At 45.2% G+C, this 19684-nt stretch overlaps 1 protein-coding gene across 1 annotated transcript in view; it reads left to right on the top strand.

The window, feature by feature from the left end:
• bmp6 (bone morphogenetic protein 6) overlaps positions 1-19684 on the top strand; it is a 127391-nt gene that overhangs the window by 38440 nt on the left and 69267 nt on the right. The window contains exon 2 of the mRNA XM_078539942.1: positions 11576-11768. Coding sequence (XP_078396068.1) covers positions 11576-11768 — 193 coding nt within the window. The remainder of the gene's footprint in view (positions 1-11575; positions 11769-19684) is intronic.

The following is a 19684-nucleotide window of genomic DNA, read 5'->3' as shown; positions in this document are numbered from 1 at the left end:
CTTTGTCAAGTGGATGCATTATTCCAAGAAAAACAAGGGAGTTCTCCCTGGTGCCCTAGCCTCCATTTATCTCTCAGTCATCATCTAAAATGGATGATCATTGCTGTTTCGGGGGGGACCTTGCTCTGCACAAATTGGCTGCTACATTTTGTCAGTATTTTACTGAGACGGCCTGAGGTTTGAAAGGCGCTATATAAATGCAAGTTCCCTAACTCATCCCCCATCCCTTAGTCCCATGATTGACACCAAATCCTTTAGTCACAAAGCTCCTACTCTGAAATTCCTTCACTAAACGTTTGTCTCTCTCTCTCTCTCTCTCCCTTTTAAGAACGCCCTCAAAATCCGCCTCTTCAACCGAGGGGTTGGCCCCACCTCACCTGATTCCTTTCCCAGTTCAGCATCTGTTTCCCGTTCACCTATCTGTAAAGTGCCTTGGGTCTCGGCGCTTACATCAATGCTATTTTCCTGCATGAACAATTAGCACAATTCCTCTAGGTAAACCTTAAAGTGTTAGCACATTTGCGAAGTGTTAGTAAAAGTACTGAAGTTACTTAACTTCACTGCATGTATTATCAGCCAGAGCTGTAAACAACAGCATGTTGGAGAGTGAGGTGACGTCAGAACTGTATAAATACAGTCAACCATCCTGCTGTTTTGAGTTTGGATTTCTTGTGGGCAGAAATAACATTATTGTATAAAAGTTGGACAAAAAGCTGTCAAAAATGCATGAAGATGCCAATTTTTCTTAAAATATAATTGTCAGTGCAGCAAATGGCAATACTGGCATCTTGAAGATTTTGTTTTCAATTTATAATTTTGAGAATAAATCTGTTTCGACAAACTGGAGAAGGCCATTCAGCCCCTCGAGCCTGTTCTGTCAATCAGTTAGATCCTGTTGAGTTTTGCACACTTTTTTTTTTAAAAAAGGCAATGTTAAAGATGGGAGCGTGTGATTTTAAATTTTTGTAGTTTGCCTCCTTTTTCTGAAGAAGCTGGCTGCTTACAGGGCACTAGGTCGGTGAAAAATTCATGATGGTTTTGGGCTTGTAGTGCACTCAGGGCAAAACGTGCCCTGTTTGGTTACACTGAAGTTTGGTGAGCTGGTCCTGTTCCTGGGATCTGCCCTTTTCAGCTTGATGTTCTGGTAGGAGATCGGACTGGAGAGGAAATGCCACCCAGTGCAATCCCTACCTCTGTTTCCTCCAAATGTGTTGTACTGCTGCATCAAACGGGAGCAACTTTATAACCCATTTAGAATCTTGTCATGAATAAAACCTAAGCCGTGACAAATGTTCACTCGGCTTTACTCAATGTTCTTTGAGTTGTAGACAAATGCACACAGATTGATGCATGTTAGAATACTGGACATATATTTTACCTGCAGTGCTCTTAATATAAATTATAAAGCAGTATTTCTACTCCTAGTTTAATTTCCTTCATATATGTGCTTTCTCTATTTGGGGAGTGGGAGTGAATAGGAGAGATTGTTGCCAGTTTAGATAAAGCTCTTGTTCCTGTTTTCATTGTAATGGAAATGCTGAATTATTTCAATGTAACTTTGAAGTTTGTTTCGCTACAATATATACAGCTATAGTATTTGCTCAGGCTTCCTAATGTTTCGCAGATAGAAAACAAATAGGGGACAGTGGATTTGGAGACTGAAGGGCAATAGTTTATTCCAAATAGATCTGAGAGATGTCTTGGGAACAGGAGACTGCCATTCAGTCCTTCAAACTTTTTCCGCCATTCGTTTAGATCATGGCTGATTTGCAACCTAACTCTCTCTCTCTGCTTTTGCTCCATACCCTCGTGTGCCAAAAATCGAGATCAGCCTTGAAAGCTCCCATTGTCCCAGTATCCTCAATGTTCCAGATTTCAACGTGGAAAAACTGCTTCCTGATTTTTGGTCCTGAATGACTGGCTCTACTTTTAAGACCCTTGCTCTTGGTTCCCCCGCCAGGGGGACTAGTTTCTACCTTATCAAAAACTCTAGTATTTTTAGACACCCGGATCAGGTCAGCCTTCTAAATCTGGAGGAACACAAACCAAATTGAATACACTATTCCAAGTGGGGTCTGAATAAGGGCTCTCGTCACCTTGCGTATAACTTCCCTTTGTGTTCCAGCCCTGTCAAGATGAAAACCAACATTCCATTTGCCTTTTTTAATAGAATTTCTATCTTCCTACTAGCTTTAAATTTGGACCTGTTTTGTCAGGTTTCCATTTCCATTGTATTCTGCCGAGCTTGCCCACGAAAGGTCTCTTGACTTGTAACTACCTTAACGCCTCATTTGCTCTTTGACTATGCTCGCTGGCTGCTCCTGGATGTCTTGCAACCACACCACCAACGTTCCAGGATTATGCGATCAACCCAAGGCTTTCTGGCTATTGAAGCATACCAGCAGTCCGAGCACTGCAATCTGAGACATGAGAGGAAAATCTCCCTTTTTAACTTCAACTGCATTTTCAAATGCTAAAGGTGCAGAATACAAACTGTGCAACACCTAGTTTTCTGTACAGTTGTAAAGATGTATTTGAGGAGGTCTTGTGGTGCAGTGGGTAGTGTCCCTGCTTCTGAGCCACTCCAGGAATTAACACCCAAGGAAGGTGTGTTCCTAATGTGGTCAAACAGGTTGAGTATCAACTTGTAAGTCCTTCCAACACATGCTAATGGCAGGCAGTAGGAACGGGGGAGATTCCTGGTCAGCCGTGTGATGGAAAGAAATTGGAGCCTCCACCATCACTACCCTTAGCTCTGGGCTGCAACATGCATTTGAAAGTGCCACTTGGACTCCTTGGGGGGTGGGTTGGTTGGCTGGCTCAGTTGGCTGGATAGCCAGTGTGGATCAGATTGGTGCCAATAGCATGGGGTTCAGTCAGTGCTAGGGTGGATTTAGAACCTGCCTCCTTGTCCTAATTGTGGTGGAGATTGAGGCACTATGGGTCAGATATGCCTTCGGGCAGACAACTGAAGAAGAAGGGCGTATTTAATATTCTGTAAATTGCAACCGGCCTCAAATTGAGTTAACTTTTAAAATTCTATTGGCACAAAGGTTGTGAAAGTGGCTACATCTCCTTTCTCTTTCCACCCCCACACGCCCCCTCCCCCTGCCCCCCCACCCACCCAAGCTCCTTGGTAAGTTTAACTTTTGTTTTGGACAGAAATGTAATGTCGCACTTTTGATCAGATGTATTCCCCACCTCCATCGAAGTCATTGTGTTGGCAATTTCCACAGAGCTCTCAGTTTGTGATACGCCTCATCTCCTAGGGCTTTGAAGGGGGTACATAATGAAAGTAAAATTCTAACCAGGTAATGGCATGCTACGTATGCTTTTTGTCCTACCATTTAGCAATCAATAGCCTCCTAAGGAAGTGACCTCCATTTCTGAAAACGTCATGAATATGCTTCCAGCAGTCTTGGCTTTAATGCTTATCATAAAGTCACTTCAAAGTCGCATGTCCTTGCAAAACCTTTTAGTGAGCTGGTGCTAAAAACCCAATGTAATACTAGTCTCGTCCTTTTCAAACCTTTTTGCTAAGTTTAAACTCGGCTGTAAAAGTAGGGTTTTATTTTTGTTGCTTTTATATATATATATATATATATATATACCGCTCCCAAAGAGGGAACACTTAGGCTTCGAAAGCAGTCCAGTTGAGTCTGAGATGTTTCACCGTGGAATCAGTCCGTGTGTGTTGCCTAAGACTGGGCCGTCTATTTGTTTGTTAGCTTGTAGCTTTCTTGAAAAACAGACAGATTCGAGCAAAATAATCATCATTCTTTAAGGGATTGAAGTTGAACTACTCAATTGCACGGCCTGTAAGTTAATATTAAATTACCTTTCGTAATGTTATGCCATTATCTAAAGTTTTAAAGCTATTTTCAGCTGTTTGTCAGTATTTTAGGGCCTGCAGCTGATCACTGAGCTCAACCCTCGTACTCATTAGTCTGGTGTTTACTGTACTTTTTTTTTACAATCTAGTGGTAAAATAGCTTTATACTTAAGTTAGATCCTGGTCATGTGCTGGCTGATTTAGATGGCGTCTCTTTCATTTTATGATTTAAAAGAAGTTAATTGAGAGGGTGTGGGCATCGCTGGCAAACCCAGCATTTATTGCCCATCCCTAACAACTGGAGTGACTTGTTATGCCATTTGAGGGCAGTTAAGAATCAACCACATGTCAACCAGTTATAGTAAGAGTGGAAGTCTTCCTTCCCTAAAGGACAGTGGACCAGATGAGTTTTTTGTGATGTTCCAGTAATTTCATCGTCGTCGTGACTGATCTACAATCAAATCCGAGGAGTCGAATCCCAGGAGATCTGCCCACAAAATTTGTGTTCAACGGAGCTTCAGGATAGCCAAGGAGGACCCATTCCCACTTTAATGCATCTCTATGAAACTGGATGTGCCAACAAACATAGCCTATGTCAAAAACAACATACTCATAAATGCCAAATGAAAACGCAGTAAATGTGTGGGAAAAGTCTTCATTCGGTTTGTTCACACCTTGCAATGGTCTGAGCTTGTAAAAAACAGGAAGGCCAGAGCTTTGCATTGAAAAATATTGGGAGTGCGATCCAGAAAAGGAGAACAGACTGCATCTACAACTGCACCATCTGTCAGCTCTGTTGTGCAGCGGACGGCATTGTCCACCTCCCTGGTTGTCTGCTGGAATTTCCATAGCTTCCCGCAGCCAAGTGAAAAGTGCCTTGTCATTGGGTTGATTGGCCTCACCCTGCTCCTCCTCCTTCTCGATGCCTTTTGCAGTTGTAACCTGTTTGAACCCAGTGTGGCGAAAGCGGTTAGCAGTTGTGGCTTCCATCACCATCTTCCACACCTTCTCCAGTACAGTTGGGTTGTACTCCTCCTCCTTATTAATGTCCTTGATAACCTGAGGGGTCTGTTGGTTTTCAGGTCCCCAATCGCCCCCTGATCCATTGGCTGGGCCTTGGCCATGGTGTTGGGAGGCAAGAAAATCAGCTTGACGCTCTTGAGGCCAGTGATGTCAAGGTGCATGGGGTCAGGTACATGGGGCTGTTGTCTGTCATGACCACAGAATCAGAATCTTTACAGTGCAGAAGGAGGCCATTTGGCCCATCGAGTCTGCACTGGCTCTCTGAGAGCATTCTACCTAGTTTCACTCCCCTGCCTTATCTGCATAATCTTGCACAATCTTTCTTTTCAGATAGCAATCCAGCTGAACCAAAACAAAAACGGAAATACCTGGAAAAACTCAGCAAGTCTGGCAGCATCGGTGGAGAAGAGCACAGTTGACGTTTCGAGTCCTCATGACCCTTCAACAGAACTCTCATCCCCTCATGTTTTGGATTTCCAGCATCTGCAGTTCTTTGCTTTTAGCAATCCAGCTGAGTCAGTTGATTCTAGTAGGGCAGTGATAAGAGGGCAGAATTTAGCCCATGTCCGGCGGGCTTGGCGGGGGAGGTCAGGAAGCCGACCACCGTCCACGATCGAGGCTGGAAGGCGGTTTCATGCTGGCAGGGCCAATGAAGGCCCGCCCAGCGTGAAATGCGCGCAGCAGTGCTCAGCGCTGCCTGTGCGGGTGGGGGAGGAGGGCGAGCGGGGCGAGCACGACTGAGTGCTTGAGAATCTCCCGGAGGCACAGAGCTACCTCAGGGAGATGAAGCGTTTTCAAAAAAAATATAATAAAGACGTGAAAAATATTATAAAACATTTATCCCCTCATGTGACCCTGTCATTATTTTAAATTTCACTTATAACATGTCCCTACTCATGTGACTCTGTCATACGTCATCCAGCCCATGGATGAGGATTCCAAAAAAGTGCAAAGGTCGCTTGGCCTTTTTGCCTGCTCGCCAACCATAAGGTTGGAGGGGCAGCGAAAAAATTAACTTCATTGATACTTTAATGGCCTTAACAGGTCTTTTAATTGATGGCGGGCACGTGGCCGATTCCTGTGCGCGCCCACCAAACGAACTATCGCACGACTGCGCGTTGGCTTCAGGGTGCTCGCCTGACGTCAGCACGCATCATTTCACGCTCGAGCCGGTCGGGCATGCATCTGCACGCCAAGGTAAAAATTTTGTTCAGAGACACTAAAATTAGGTTATGGACTTGGGAAACCTTCCTTCGACAGTGCAGTACTCCCTCAGTACTGAGATACTGGAATGTCAGCCTCGATTTTTGTTCACAAGCCCTGGAGCGGGACTTGAATTCGGATCTTCCTGGCTCGGAGACGAGGGTGCTACTGACTGAGCCATGGCTGACATCGCACAAATAAATATAGGGGAGAACTTTCTCCCCGACGGGGATGGGTTGGTTGGGAGCAGGTGGGGACGGGCATGCAGCCAATCGCCGCCCTCGATCGGCTGCGTGCCGCCATTTAACGTGGGTGGGCCAATTAAGACCTGCCCGGCGTGGCGCACACCCGGAAACGCTCAGTGCTACCTGTGTGGGTGGGGGGAGGTGGGAGAGTCAGGGCCTGTGCTCTTTCACGCATGCACGCAAAAGAGTGCAGAAATCTCCCTGAGGCACGGAGCTGCCTCAGAGTTTAGTTTGATTTTTAAAAATTTTAATAAAAAGAAAAAAAAAAATTTTAAGACGTGTCCCCTCACATGACAGTGTCACATAAGCAGGGACATGTCAATGAATTTTATTAACATTTTTTAATTAAACTTTAAAAGCCTTCATGAAACCTCATCCCGCCTGTGGATGAGGTTTCATGATAAATGTGAAGGCCGCCTGGGCTCTTCACCTGCCCACCACCCTTAAGGTTGGATGGGCAGCCCTGTTAATCATTTTAACTGGACTTCAAATGGCCTTAATATTTCTTTGACAGTTCGATGGGCGCGCAGCCGATGCAGGTGTGTGCCCGCCGAACTGAGGATCTGAATGACGCGTGGTGAGGTCAAGACACGCGCTCGATGTCACTGTGCGTCGTTTTGTGTGTCGGCGAGCGGGGGTGGGCCCTGCTCGCCGAGCTGAAGATTCTGGTCATGATGTTTCTCTTCCCCTTTCTTTAGATCTCTGCTGCCCCATATAATTCCCTCATTCCCCAACCAATGCTGTTCTTAAGCAGGCTATCTTGAAGTGGTGCAATAAAAGTGGCCAACATTTCCCTTTTCCCTTGTGGAGCAGTCAGCAGATCTCACTTCGAGCCTCGTTGTGAGAGCACAGCTGGGATATGAACCACTATTTGCAAATCTTTGTTTCTCAGTGCACTGGGTTCGCACCAAGTGCTATTCTTCTGCTGTTGTCTTTTGCTCACATTAGTAAGCAGAAAGGTACTTAAAATGCCTCCCTTTGAAATGTTCCTTCCCACTTTCCTCTATCACCAAGTGATAATAAAGTTCAAATTACCCAACCCTGTTTCATGAATCTTGAGCACTATGAACCAGATGGAAGAAGGAAACCAAAGTAAAATATTGCAGTTGCTGGAAATCTGAGATAAAAACAAAGTGTTGGAAATACTCGGCAGGTCAGGCAACACCTGTGGAGAGAGAAGCAGAGTTAGCATTTCAGGTCAATGAGTCAGAGCTTACTATTGTTTACTGTGTGAGGCTCATTCAGTCTGGATGAAAGGTCATAACCTGAAACATTGGTGCGACACTGGATCAGTCAAGGCTCTGGAATGTGCCTTGAACCCACAACCTTCTGACTCCGAGGCAAGAGTGCTACTGGCTGAGTCAGAGCTGATAAAACTTGTCAAGGGTAGGTTAGGCATCAAGTCTTGAACTGATTCTGAAGTGACATCACTTTCCCCAGGGTAGTACCATCTCCAGGATGCACTGAAGTGACTCACCAAGGCTCCTTCAACAGCACCCTCCAAACCCATGATCTGTGCCACCTAGAAGGACAAGGGCAGGAGACGCATGGGAGCACCACCACTTGCAAGTTCTCCTCCAAGCCACACACCATCCTGACTTGGAAATATATCACCGTTCCTTCACTGTCACTGGGTCAAAATCCTGGAACTCCTCCGCTGACAGCACTATTAATGTTCCTACACCACATGAACTGCAGCGGTTTGAGATGACGGCTCACCACCATCTTCTCAAGGGCAATTAGGGCTGGGCAGTAAATGCTGGCCTAGCCGGTGACACCCGTGATGTGAATGAACGAATAAGTAAAAATCCCTTTGCCCAGGTATCAGGTTGGATTCTGACTTGTTTCTGGTTGCAGGCATTTCTCAAAGCTTTGCAACTGTAATGCATTTATAGTGCAGATACATCTTTTAAAATCCCTAAGACATTTATTGTTGGTGACTTTCTGCTGAAAACTTAAAGGGTCCCAGTCACTAAGAATATCGTATCTAGCACATCTGATTGGCAGTGATAATATTGTAATGCAATTCTTTAATGGGTGAGAATAAAAGAGGCTGCTTTTTCTCAGACTATAGCTCAGATAAGGAAGTAAAATTAAATAGTGAACTATTTGTTTTAAGTGAATGTTGAGTGCTGAGGTGGGCTGGTTAGAAGGTCCACATTGGTTCTCTGGGACATTTTCCGGGTTGTTTTAGAAGCTATTAAGCCCTTTAACTTTCACCACTCATGCCCCTCATACCCCTATGCCACCTCCATAGCACTCATTCAGTATCCACTGTGGGGCAAACCTCAGGAGCCATGTGGAGTTGATAAAGATAATATCAGTCTAATATAGCTCTCACTCATACACACTTGATAGTAGGGGAAAAAACTCTCATTCATAAAACCCATTCAAAGCTTTTAAGTCTCCTTGTGGTTAATCTCTTATAAAAACAAATCACAACTTCTATCCAGACCCCTCATTAAAAGCAGCTATTCCTTTAATAGTCTCTTTAAAATGTCACTCAAACTGTGAACTCGGAACTGCTGGCTGAGATAATTGTAGCCTTTGAAACTCAGCCAAGCATTCATAATTACACAATAGCCCTTGGAGAAATGTCAACAAATGCCTCTTGAAACTGCACCAACAGATGATTTTTTTCCCCTCTAACCTACACCAGATGACCTGTAAATCAAAGACTGCTTTTTGCGGCCAGAATGCACCTGGGCAATTTTTCACATTGCCAGGTCAATGTCAGTATTGTAGCTGTGATGGAACAGCTTGACATGGGGTATGGATAGTTCTGGAGTACATGTCACCAGCACCACAGCTGGAATGTTGCCAGGGCCCATAGCGTTTGCTGTATCCACTGCCTTCAGCTATTTCTTGATATCGCAAGGAATGAATTGAATTCTCTGAAGATTGGCATCTATGATGGGGATCTCAGGAGGAAGCCTGAGATGGATCATCCACGTTGCACCTCTGGCTGAAGATGGTTGCAAACAGTTCAGCCCTGTCTTTTGCACTATGGATGGAGATGGTTTTGGAGTCTCCTCCTTTGCTTAGTTATTTAATTGTCCATCACCACAATCTGATCCTTTGGTTGTGAGATCCTTTGCTATATCTATGTGCATGCTGCTGCTGCTGCTTTCATTTGCATGCACGGAATCTTGTCTTGTAGCTTCACCAGGTTGGCACCTCATTTTTTAGGTGTGCCTGGTGCTGCTCCTGGCTTGCTCTCCTGCACTCCCCATTCAGCCAGGCTTGGTCCTCTGACTCCATGATAATGGTAGAGTGAGGGAATATGCCAGGCCATGAGGTTAAAGATAATGGTTGAATACAATTTTTCTGCTGTTGGTGGCCCACAGCAGCTTCTGGATGAGTTTTGAGCAGCTGGATCTGTTCTAAGTCTATCCAGCTTAGCACAGAGACAGTACCACACTACATGATGAAGAGGGTATCCTCAGTGTGAAGATGGGATTTCGCCATCACAGGGACTGTGCAGTGGTCACTTCCACTCATTACTGCCATGGACAGCTTCATCCTAAGATTCTGTTTGTTAATCGCTGAGCTATACATACCCACATTCTTGAGAGAGCATCCATTTGCATTCAACGTTTAGGCCCTGTATACTTTTAGTTTTTTTTGAAAAAAAAAAGGAAATGTTCCCTACACACTTTCCAAGTAAGCCCATGGTTCACATGACACGGGAGCTGAGATGGAGAGTGGGAACATGGGCTGGATTTTACAGGCCGCCATACTACACCGCGCCGACCCCCATCCCTGGCTATAAAGTTGGCAGGGAGCCTGCCCACTGAAGAGCGACTGCCCCGCAGCTGCCATTTTACCCTGAGATCAGTGTTATTTGCCTAAGGTCAAGACTGCTGTCCCCCACCCACTGTCTGGGGAGGATGTCCTGCCTTAGAGAGCTGTCAGCCAATCAGCTCTGTGATCCCAACAGCACCAGGTTTGAGCGGTGGCCACTGTTGTGACTACAGGCAGTCCCCGAATAAGAACTTTTGGAGCCTGACTTCAAGGTAAGTCTGGGGTATTGGCTGGGCCTACCTGGCAGACCCCAGCAAGGTGGGGTATGGGGCTGGGTTTGAGGGGCCAGGTGGGGAGGGTTAAAGGGAGTATGACCTGCTTTGGCAGGGGTGGGTGGTTTGCTGGGCTCCAGTGGGCCCAGGGGACCCCCAGAGGAGGCTCTTGTTAAGCCTATATGTTTTTTTTAATAAAAACTGGAGTGATCCTTCCTGCAAGTTCTCATGGATAAGGTTTTGCCATATAATAGGGGAAATCAGAAAATTCTGATATACCTTTCTCACAATGTAACCAATATTTCTTTCTCCTAGTCAGGCTATCAAACCCTCTTCACAGAAAAAACCGGTTTTCAGGTCAGGAATGATGGGTTTTGAGGAAGCTTTCTTGAACTGTGTTTTCAAACGTGCTTTAATTTTCCTGCTTTGGTTTCCATTTCACTTTCACATGCCTTGGGATGTTTCCTATGTTAAAGGTTTATAAATATAAAGGCTATATAAACGTAAGCTGTTGGAATTCTTGTCGTAGAAATTGCACTCTTTTAAAAAAACCAGTCCAACCATGTAAAATGAGAGACATTACAAGATGACGTAGGCCGGGAATTTCCAGCCCCATCGTGCCGGGACCTGCCACGGGAGATTGGGCGGCCTGGCCAAAAGCCCATTGACTTTTCCGCGGGACCGGATGATCCCAGCGGCGGGTGAGGCTGGAAAATCCCAACCTTAGTGTTTTGTATAACTCTACACACTTTATGTGCACAGACCACAGTATGATCTCCGGTGTGTTTGAGTGTCCCCTTGCCTCTGCCTCTCACTAAGGTTCAGTCTGACCGTTAGGTCATTTGTTATTGCCTTTGTGGTTTGAGAACGACCTGAGGGAAGAGTGTTAGGACAAAGACTTCGCGACTCTGGTAGAAGTTACAAAAGGGCAAGGATAAAGAGATAAGTTACTTCTGAGTATGGGAAGTTTCTCCCTTGTTGCCAGGCTCAGTGATATAATGGAGGCTGTGTGCCCGTCGTCCATAAGCTGGTACAGCTGCTGCTACACAGATGACCTGAATGAGCTTTCTGTGCCAACACAGCAAAGCTATCGGACTGTATCCCTGCCATGCCCTAGGTTATGAGCTACATGCATCACGGATTTACAGAGCTGAATAACTATCTCTCATGGGAATTTTATATAAATACACTATTTGAAATATTTGCATTTTGATTTTCTGACTTTCTAAAATTTTAATTTATTTTCCTTCTTGCAGTTGAACACGATAAAGGCTTTGCTCTCTACCAGCTGCATCACCAGGAGTATAAATTTAACCTGTCCCGAATTCCAGAGGGAGAGGCTGTCACTGCAGCAGAATTTCGCATTTATAAGGAATGGGTGAAGAGCCGTTTTGAAAATGAAACTTTTGAGATCAGTATCTACCAGGTGCTGCACGAGCATGTCAACAGGTGAGAACAGGCTTTGAACATAGTGTTTCCTCCTCCAGCCTTTCACATTTGGCATGTTCTGATGCCCTGTGACTTTCCCTCAAATGTGTGTGGGTTGCAGATTTGGCCCAACTAGTACCTTGAGTTCCTATTGGTGCTCCTCTATGACTGGTCTACAGGAGAATGGTGAACAGAACTGCTTATTATGTTCACTAGCTTGTACCTGTTGGGGCCAATGGACTGGTAAGTTTCATTTGGTGGTTTACAGGGATCAAGATGTTGTATGATGCGGGACACTGGACTTCCAATGTGCTATGTTGTCAATGCAATCTGAAAATGTGCTTTAAAAAGCAATTCCTGTCTGCAATTTAAAAGCAGCTGTGACATTTCAACCCGACTTCTGGCAGTATATTTGTGATACTCCTCCAAGTGTTTGTTTTGCATTACGCTACTAATTGTTACCGTGTTCAGTGGATTCCAGGTAAGCACACACTATTCAAATATATCAATTCATTCTTGTATTGTTTGTCAGATGTCGTTCTATTCAGAGCAATGATGGGCATTGACTGAGTATAAACGTTTAAACATGGTGTTGCCTGGGGCCTAGAATTGGGTGCATGCAATTTGAAAGCAAACAGGATCTTTCAAGAGTACACGGCAGCATGTTAAAAAATGGCTGTGTCTGACGAAAATAAGAGACGGGGGTTGTGGTTTGTGAGCGGGTTGTGGCTTGGCTGTAATTTGGAGCAGCTTTTCTCGATGGTGCGCAGGCCTAGGGATGCTGAGCCAGAAAAGGTTTTGTTCTTGTAAGATTGTAACGGTTACGTCCTGATGATGGAGCAAAGGCCTGAATCGCTCGGGGATTGATCATGTCTCGTGATATTGTAAAAAAATCAGCTTTCCTCCTCTCCGACGTGTGCACGAATCTCATTAATATCAGCGCGTCGTGTGAGCTGTGAAGTGTGTGCGACTCCGAGAAATTTTCGGCTGTGACCAAAAATAAATACACGGCTGGAAACGTGAAGCAAAACCAGAAACATCTGCGAGCGGACGATGTTTGAAAGACGGACGATGGGTTAACACTTCAGTCGGGCCCCTTTATCACTCGGTGATGCTGAAGGACCTGATTGAGACAGTAGCCTGTTTCTCCCTTTCACACACACTGGCACGCCTGCTCCATATGTCCCTCTTTTATTTTTCGCCCCAGTAACTAAAATTTTTAACCTCCAAAAAGAGGGCCTGAATTTCACCCTCCCCCCACCGGCCGGCTTGTAGGCGGGGGTTGAGTCGTAAAATTCCTCGGATGGGCTTCCCGCCGGGTTCTCGCCAGCCCCAGCCTCTCTGCGATTTTGCGCTGGGGCAGGCGGAACACCCGCCATTTAAGTGGTTCCAATTATTGGCCATTTAAGGGATGTTTCCCACCCAGCCTCAATTTTTAGACTAACGGGAGGAGTTCCCGGGGTATGGGTGACACCCGACAATAATCGGGTTTTGGCCTTGGGTGGGAAGGGGGTGCTCCACCCTTTTTAAACTTCGGGCACCCCCTCACTTAAGGTCCAGCGACCACAGGACCATCCCCCGCCTGCCGGAACTCCCTGGCGTCCCCCTCCCGACACCCCAATCGCCCACTGACCCCCATCCTCCCCCAGGCCTCCCCAACCCTCTCCCCGCTCTCTGAGACCCCCCAAACCTTATCTTCCAGGAATCCTGGGACTTAGGCCTCTGGAGACTTCATGCAGCCCCGGTCCCGTCCACTGCAGCTTTGGGCACGGCAGGGACTAGAGAGCTGCCGGTCCCTAAGGCAGGACTTCCGCCCAAGTCAGGGGCGGGAATCCTGGCTTTAGCCAATCAACGCTCTTTATTGTGCGAAATGGCTGCGGGGCAGGCAGTGCCTGTGGGGATGTGTTCCCCACCGACTCTTCAGATGGCCGGCCGGGAAACCCCACTATCCGAAAAATCCTGGCCAAGGGTTCAAACAAATTTTTAAAAGTGCCTGTTTCATGGGCATAATTACATTTTCTTAATAATAAATTGTCTTTCAATGTTTTTGCCAAACTGATCTCAATCTTGCCCAATAGCCTTGGTTAGGACACGATGCATTTGCGCAGAGCTGTGACTTAATTTCCCAGATCAGTGCATAGTGGACAAGTGATTTCCTTATTCAATAATTTCTTTGTTTTTTTAAATTGTTGTAGCATTTTAACAAACACATGGATTGTGTGGTTGTCCCCAACAATTTATCTGATCTTACCTTTCGACTGGGCGCTTACAGGAAGCAGGGTGTGAGGAATCCATCCCATTCTCCCAGTTCCTCCCCCTCCGTCCATCTGTTCCAATGATGCTACCTCCCAAAACAACTCTTCTGACATGTCTTCCTTTTTCCTTAACCGAGGGTTCCCCATACTGTGGGTTGACAGGGCCCCCAAACGTGTCCGACCCAATTCCCCACCTCTGCCCTCACCCTTTCCCCTTCCTCCCAGAACCATGATAGGGTCCCCCTTGTCCCACTTTTCACCCCACCAGCCTCCACATTCAAAGGATCATCCTCCACCATTCTCGCCAACTCCAGTGTGATGCCACCACTTAACACACCTTCTGCTCACCTCTCCTCTCCACCCCCCCACCCCGCAGGTCAGCATTTCGTAGGTACCATTCCCTCCACACGCTGATCCACTCCTCCATCACCCTCAACTCCTCATCCCCTTCCCATGCAATTGCAGAAGGTGCCTTTATCTCCTCTCGCCTCACCGTGCAAGGCCTCAAACACTCGTTTCAGGTGAAGCAGCGCTTCACTTGCACCTCCCTTAATTTGGTCTACTATATTCGCTGCTCCCAATATGGTCTCCTCTACATTGGGGAGACTTAACGCAGACTGGGTGAGCGCTTTGCGGAACAACTTCGCTCAGTCCACAAACATGACCCAGACCTTCCTGTTGCTCGCCGTTTCAATACACCATCCTGCTCTCGTGCCCACATGTCCCTCCTTGGCCTGATGCATTGTTCCAGTAAAGCCCAACTCAAACTGGAGGAACAGCACCTCATCTTCCTATTAGACACTTTACAGCCTTCTGGACTTAACATCGAGTTCAACGGCTTCAGACCATGAAAACGCTCCTCCGTTTTTATCTGATTTTTAAAATCCTTATTTATTTATTTATTTTAACATTTATTTTTCTGTCCTTTTCCCCCAAACCACCCATCCCCGACACACACAAGGCCATCTGTCACTTGTTTTTTTTTTGTCTTGCTTTCACGGAGCTCTGACCCTTGACCTGCTATTAACACATTCTTCTATTTTACCTTTTTGCTGCTATCAGCACCTTCTTTAGGCTTTAACATTACCATTGCCCTTTGACCTGTGTTCCATGACATCTTTGGCAAATTTCTCCTTAGCATCCACCTATCCCTGATCTATTTTGCTCCTCTTACAAAGTATAAAATCCGTCATATTTCTACTTCTCTTTAGCTCTGAAAAAAAGAGTCCTCGGGACTCGAAACGTTAACTTCGTTTCTCTCTCCACAGATCCCGCCAGACCTGCTGAGTTTTGCCAGCGTTTCCTGTTTTTGTCATATATGAAAAGGTTTTTGTGCGCAGCTGCACTTCGGTTTGGAGGCCGGTTTACTTCAATGTGAAGAATCTTGTTGGACCTTGTGTAGAACGTGAACTGTACATGAATCTCAAACATGGTTTTAAAACAAACAAGTCACTCCTTGCAAGCGTGGCTGATGAATTCCAAAACCACTCCAAGCATCAAATCTCATCTTCATTTTTTTTAAGTTCACGGTCCATTGAATGATATTAATAGCTTGCATATTGTAATGTTGATACTGCACCACACTTTAAGTCACCATTTTGTAAAATGAGAGTGGCTGGGACTTCCGGGGCCCACCAATGGCGGCCGTCGTTGTGGGCGGGACGGGAAAATTTGGAGAGCGGCCAAAAGCCGGTTCTTTTCGCTGCTCTCCCAAGTTTTCCCGTCACGCCTGCGACCAATGGCGGGACCGGAAAATCCCGCCCAGGGTGTTTGTCTAGATTAAGCTGCTGAGTGGTTTAAACGAGCAGCCGCACGGTGACTTTCAAATCGGTTTACATTTTACCTTCAGGTTACCGAAACCCAAATCTAGCCTTGGCCTTTCTTAGTAAACTGCAATTGTGCAATGATCAGGATTTGATTGTTGTGATTTACGAACAATCGGTATGTTTCTTATTAAGGGGTGGGGGTGGGGAGGGGGCGTAGTCTAAACAAGTGAAATGAAGTCCGACAGATGGGCGGCTTCGGAGATTTTCCAGCTGACCATTATAACAGGTTGAAGCACGGTTTACACTACAGTCCACTGCATAACAGTTTAGTAGCTGGGGTTGCTGCTGGCCATTCTATTAGCACATGTATATAATAGGCGTGGTTATAAGACATCCACTCTGAGGATATTTTCAAAGGTTATGAATAATCTAATTTCATGCTTAGTTGGAGAGAAACAAATAGACGTCTTTGTAGGTTGCCAAACACGCACAATGGGTGGCATTGTGTTAGCATTAAATCATGGGTTCCTTTTTGTTTCACAAGCAAAACCGAATTCTCCCTCAGATGAAGTGCAAGAGCACTACTGCCTCGACGAGGAAACCACTAAGGGGAGTGGGGGGGATGTCAAAAAAAAACATGGTTTATCCTGTTTGGAGTCTGTGAAGTAAAAAGGCAACAGTACTTAATTGCTGTGCCTCTTGTTAAAAATCGTGTTAGTTAGATACATTCGGGTTATTTAATTTTATTTTGTCTCTCGCCTGGTGGGGAGAACTGTGGACGAGCTAATGAAAAGGGATGTTTTAGAGGAGAATCCAGAGAAATGATTTGATTTTAAACTTTACCATGAGTACAAAGCCCCCGTGTGAGCGGACAGAGAGAAAAAACAAATCAAAGCCTAAAAGGAACAAGCTGGTAGAAAAGGGGAAGCTTCAAAGTAGCAAGCATTGAAAACCAAATGAAAGGGTGGAGGTGTTGCATCACATGCATCTGACCAGTCTGTGAAACATCTGGTTAATTATAGGTTTAAAAGCCAGTCTTGGGAAAAATGGCAGACCAGATCAGCCTTTCATGTCACCATGCAAATGTATTTGTATCCTGTGCTTCAGTTAGTGCTTCTGGGCACAGACATGACAAGACTGTAGTCTCTTCACAGTAAGTTCTACCTTTAGAATCTCGAGCCCCTTCTGTTGAACCAGGGCAGAAGGAAGCCATTTGGCGAGCTCTTTGCTAGAGCTAACCCAAAGCTAATTCTACAGCCCAGCTCTCTTTCTCTTCGCCTTGTATCTTTCTCTGCTTCAAATATTTATCATACTTGCTCTTAAAAGCTGCAACGTGCTCTACCTGTGGCAAAAGATTCCTTGCTCGGGCAGGCCATGCGTAAAGAAATTTATTTTAACTTTTTCTCCTCCGTGGATTTATTTGATGAAAGTTGAAGATATCTGACATTATGCAAGCCATCTCATATTTGGTCATTTGTTCACTCCCAGACCAAGTGGAAAACCCCATTGATCGACGGGTCCTGTATTTTGCGCTCTGATAATTGATTCCCCAAACAGAGAACATTATATCTGCTGATTCACAGTGTCAAAGCTCTTGAAAATTTTAAAATAATTGTAACACACACTATAGCTTTGTTGCAGTGGGTTGTTGAATATAGTTAATCTTTTACTAATTTCGACATTTAACCCCATGGGCTTGATGGGCCGAATGGCCAACTACTGTGCCGTCATGACTCTGACTATTTGGGCCGAGTGGGCATGTTTATGATGAGCTGTTATGTTAAACTATACAGACTAGGAAGATTCCAGGTTCAGTTTATCTTCTGTGTCATGTCAGCTGATCTCACCCAAGGCAGCAGTGGGATCATTGCAATTGGATTCAGAATTGTTGGATTAGCTCGACAACTCCCCTAAGAGCACTACGTTCCCCAATTGTGACCTCTTGTGTATCGCTGTTATTGTTGCTGTATTTTTTGGTGGCTGTGCTTTCAGCTGCTTAGGTCATAAGCTCCTGAATTCACTCCCTAAACCTGACTACCTTACTACCTCCTTTAAGACGCCTCTCAAAACGTAACCCCTTTCATTTGCCCCAATATCTCCTCGTGTGCCTTGGTGTTAAATCTTGTGTGATAATGCCCCTGTGGAGGTGCCTTGGTTTGCTTTACTATGTTAACGGCATTATATAAATGCAAGTTGTTTGTGGCGGGGACGGAAGGCAATAGCAACAACTTGCATTTACGTAGCACCTTTAACATAAAACGTCTCAAGGTGCTTCACAGGAGCATTATAAAACAAAATCGGACACTGAGCCACGAAAGGAGATATCAGGTAACCAAAAGCCCAGGCCCTTAGCTTTGATCTTTCCAGTATTTAATTGAAGAAAATATCTGCTGACCCAATAACTGGATGTCTGGTGACGAGCAATGGAATAGTTGAGAGAGGTGATGGTGAGCTAAAGTTGTGTGCCATCATGGAATCTGATGTTGCCAAGGGGCAGCATATGAATGAGAAGTACGAGGGGTCCAAGAATAGATCATGGGGCGATTCCAGAGGTAACGGTGCAGGAGCCAGTGCTCTCCAGTGGAAATTATATGTACATAGATATTAGTTGGGGCAGGTTTTGGGAGGATTAATGTGGAAAGATCGAATACTATAAACGGTACTATTTTGGAAATTGTGGATGGGACTTCGGTGTCCATATACTCAAATCCTTAAAGGTGACAGGGGAAGTTGGTAAACTGGCTTAAAAAAGCACATGGGTTATTTGGAGGAGGTTATTTGGAGGTCATATGGGGTTATTTGGAGTGTTCCAAATAGCGGAGTAGAATATAAAACAAAAGAGATCATGCTGGAAATTTATAAATCTGCAGTTATGCCTCAGCTGTAGTATTATGGGCAATTCTGGGCACCACACTTGAGGAAAGATATTTAAAAAAGGGGTGCAGAGGAGGTTTACCAGGGATGGGAACTTCAGTTATCAGGAAAAGTTGGGCCTGTTAACCTCGGGATAGAGACGAAGTGGACCAGCAGAAAATTTCAAGATGATAGATTTTTGACAGGGTGGATAGAGAAAATCTATTCTCTCTGGCATGTGGGTCAATACCAAGAGGTCATAGATTACCAATCATTGACAAAAGATCTAGGCGAGATGAAATGTTTTCACTGAGTTGTCAGGGTCCAAGTTCTGTACTTGAGAAGGTGGTGGAAGCTGATTCGATAAATGATTTCCAAAGGGAGTTGTTCAGGTACTTTAGCATGAGGAATTTATGGGGTTAAGGACAAAACAAACCCAACAGGATATGGGACTAAACACAATTGCTCCTTCAATGAGCCAGCACGGGCATGAAGGGCTGAATGGCGGCCTCCTGCGCTGTAAGTTTTTATGATTGATTCCCTAGGGCAACCATCTCAGGGGACACCAATACATCAACATAATTCCAATGAAGAACCAGTGCATCTGATCCAGTTTTTATCCACTCCCAGCTCATGCCTGAATCCCCACTGTTTCAAGTTCAAATAGTAGCCACTTTTTGTCAAATTCTTTTTTTTGGAGATAAAAATACACCACCCCTTGTTGTAAAACTCTCCGCAGTATTTTTTAAGATAGTCAAGGCATTAGAGAAGGTGCAGAAAAGATTCATGAGAATGGTTCCAGGGATGAGGAACTTCAATTGCGGGCATCGATTGGAGATCCAAGGAGAAAATGAAGGGAGATTTGACAGAGGTGTTCAAAACGCTGAGTAAGCGGGGAGAAAATGTCCTTGTCGGGCTGAAGGATCAAGAACCGGGGGACACCAATTTAAGGTGAATGGCAAAAGAAGCAATGGTGTCATGAGGAAAATCTTTTATGCAGTAAATAGTTGACATCTGGAATGCACTGCCTGAGAATGGCGGAGGCAGCTTCATTCGTGGCTTT

The sequence above is a fragment of the Cetorhinus maximus genome, chromosome 4, assembly GCF_964194155.1.
Source record: "Cetorhinus maximus chromosome 4, sCetMax3.hap1.1, whole genome shotgun sequence".
Taxonomy (NCBI): Eukaryota; Metazoa; Chordata; class Chondrichthyes; order Lamniformes; family Cetorhinidae; genus Cetorhinus; species Cetorhinus maximus.
The sequence above is the reverse complement of the archived record's forward strand: the minus strand, read 5'-3'. Positions and strand labels throughout refer to the sequence as shown.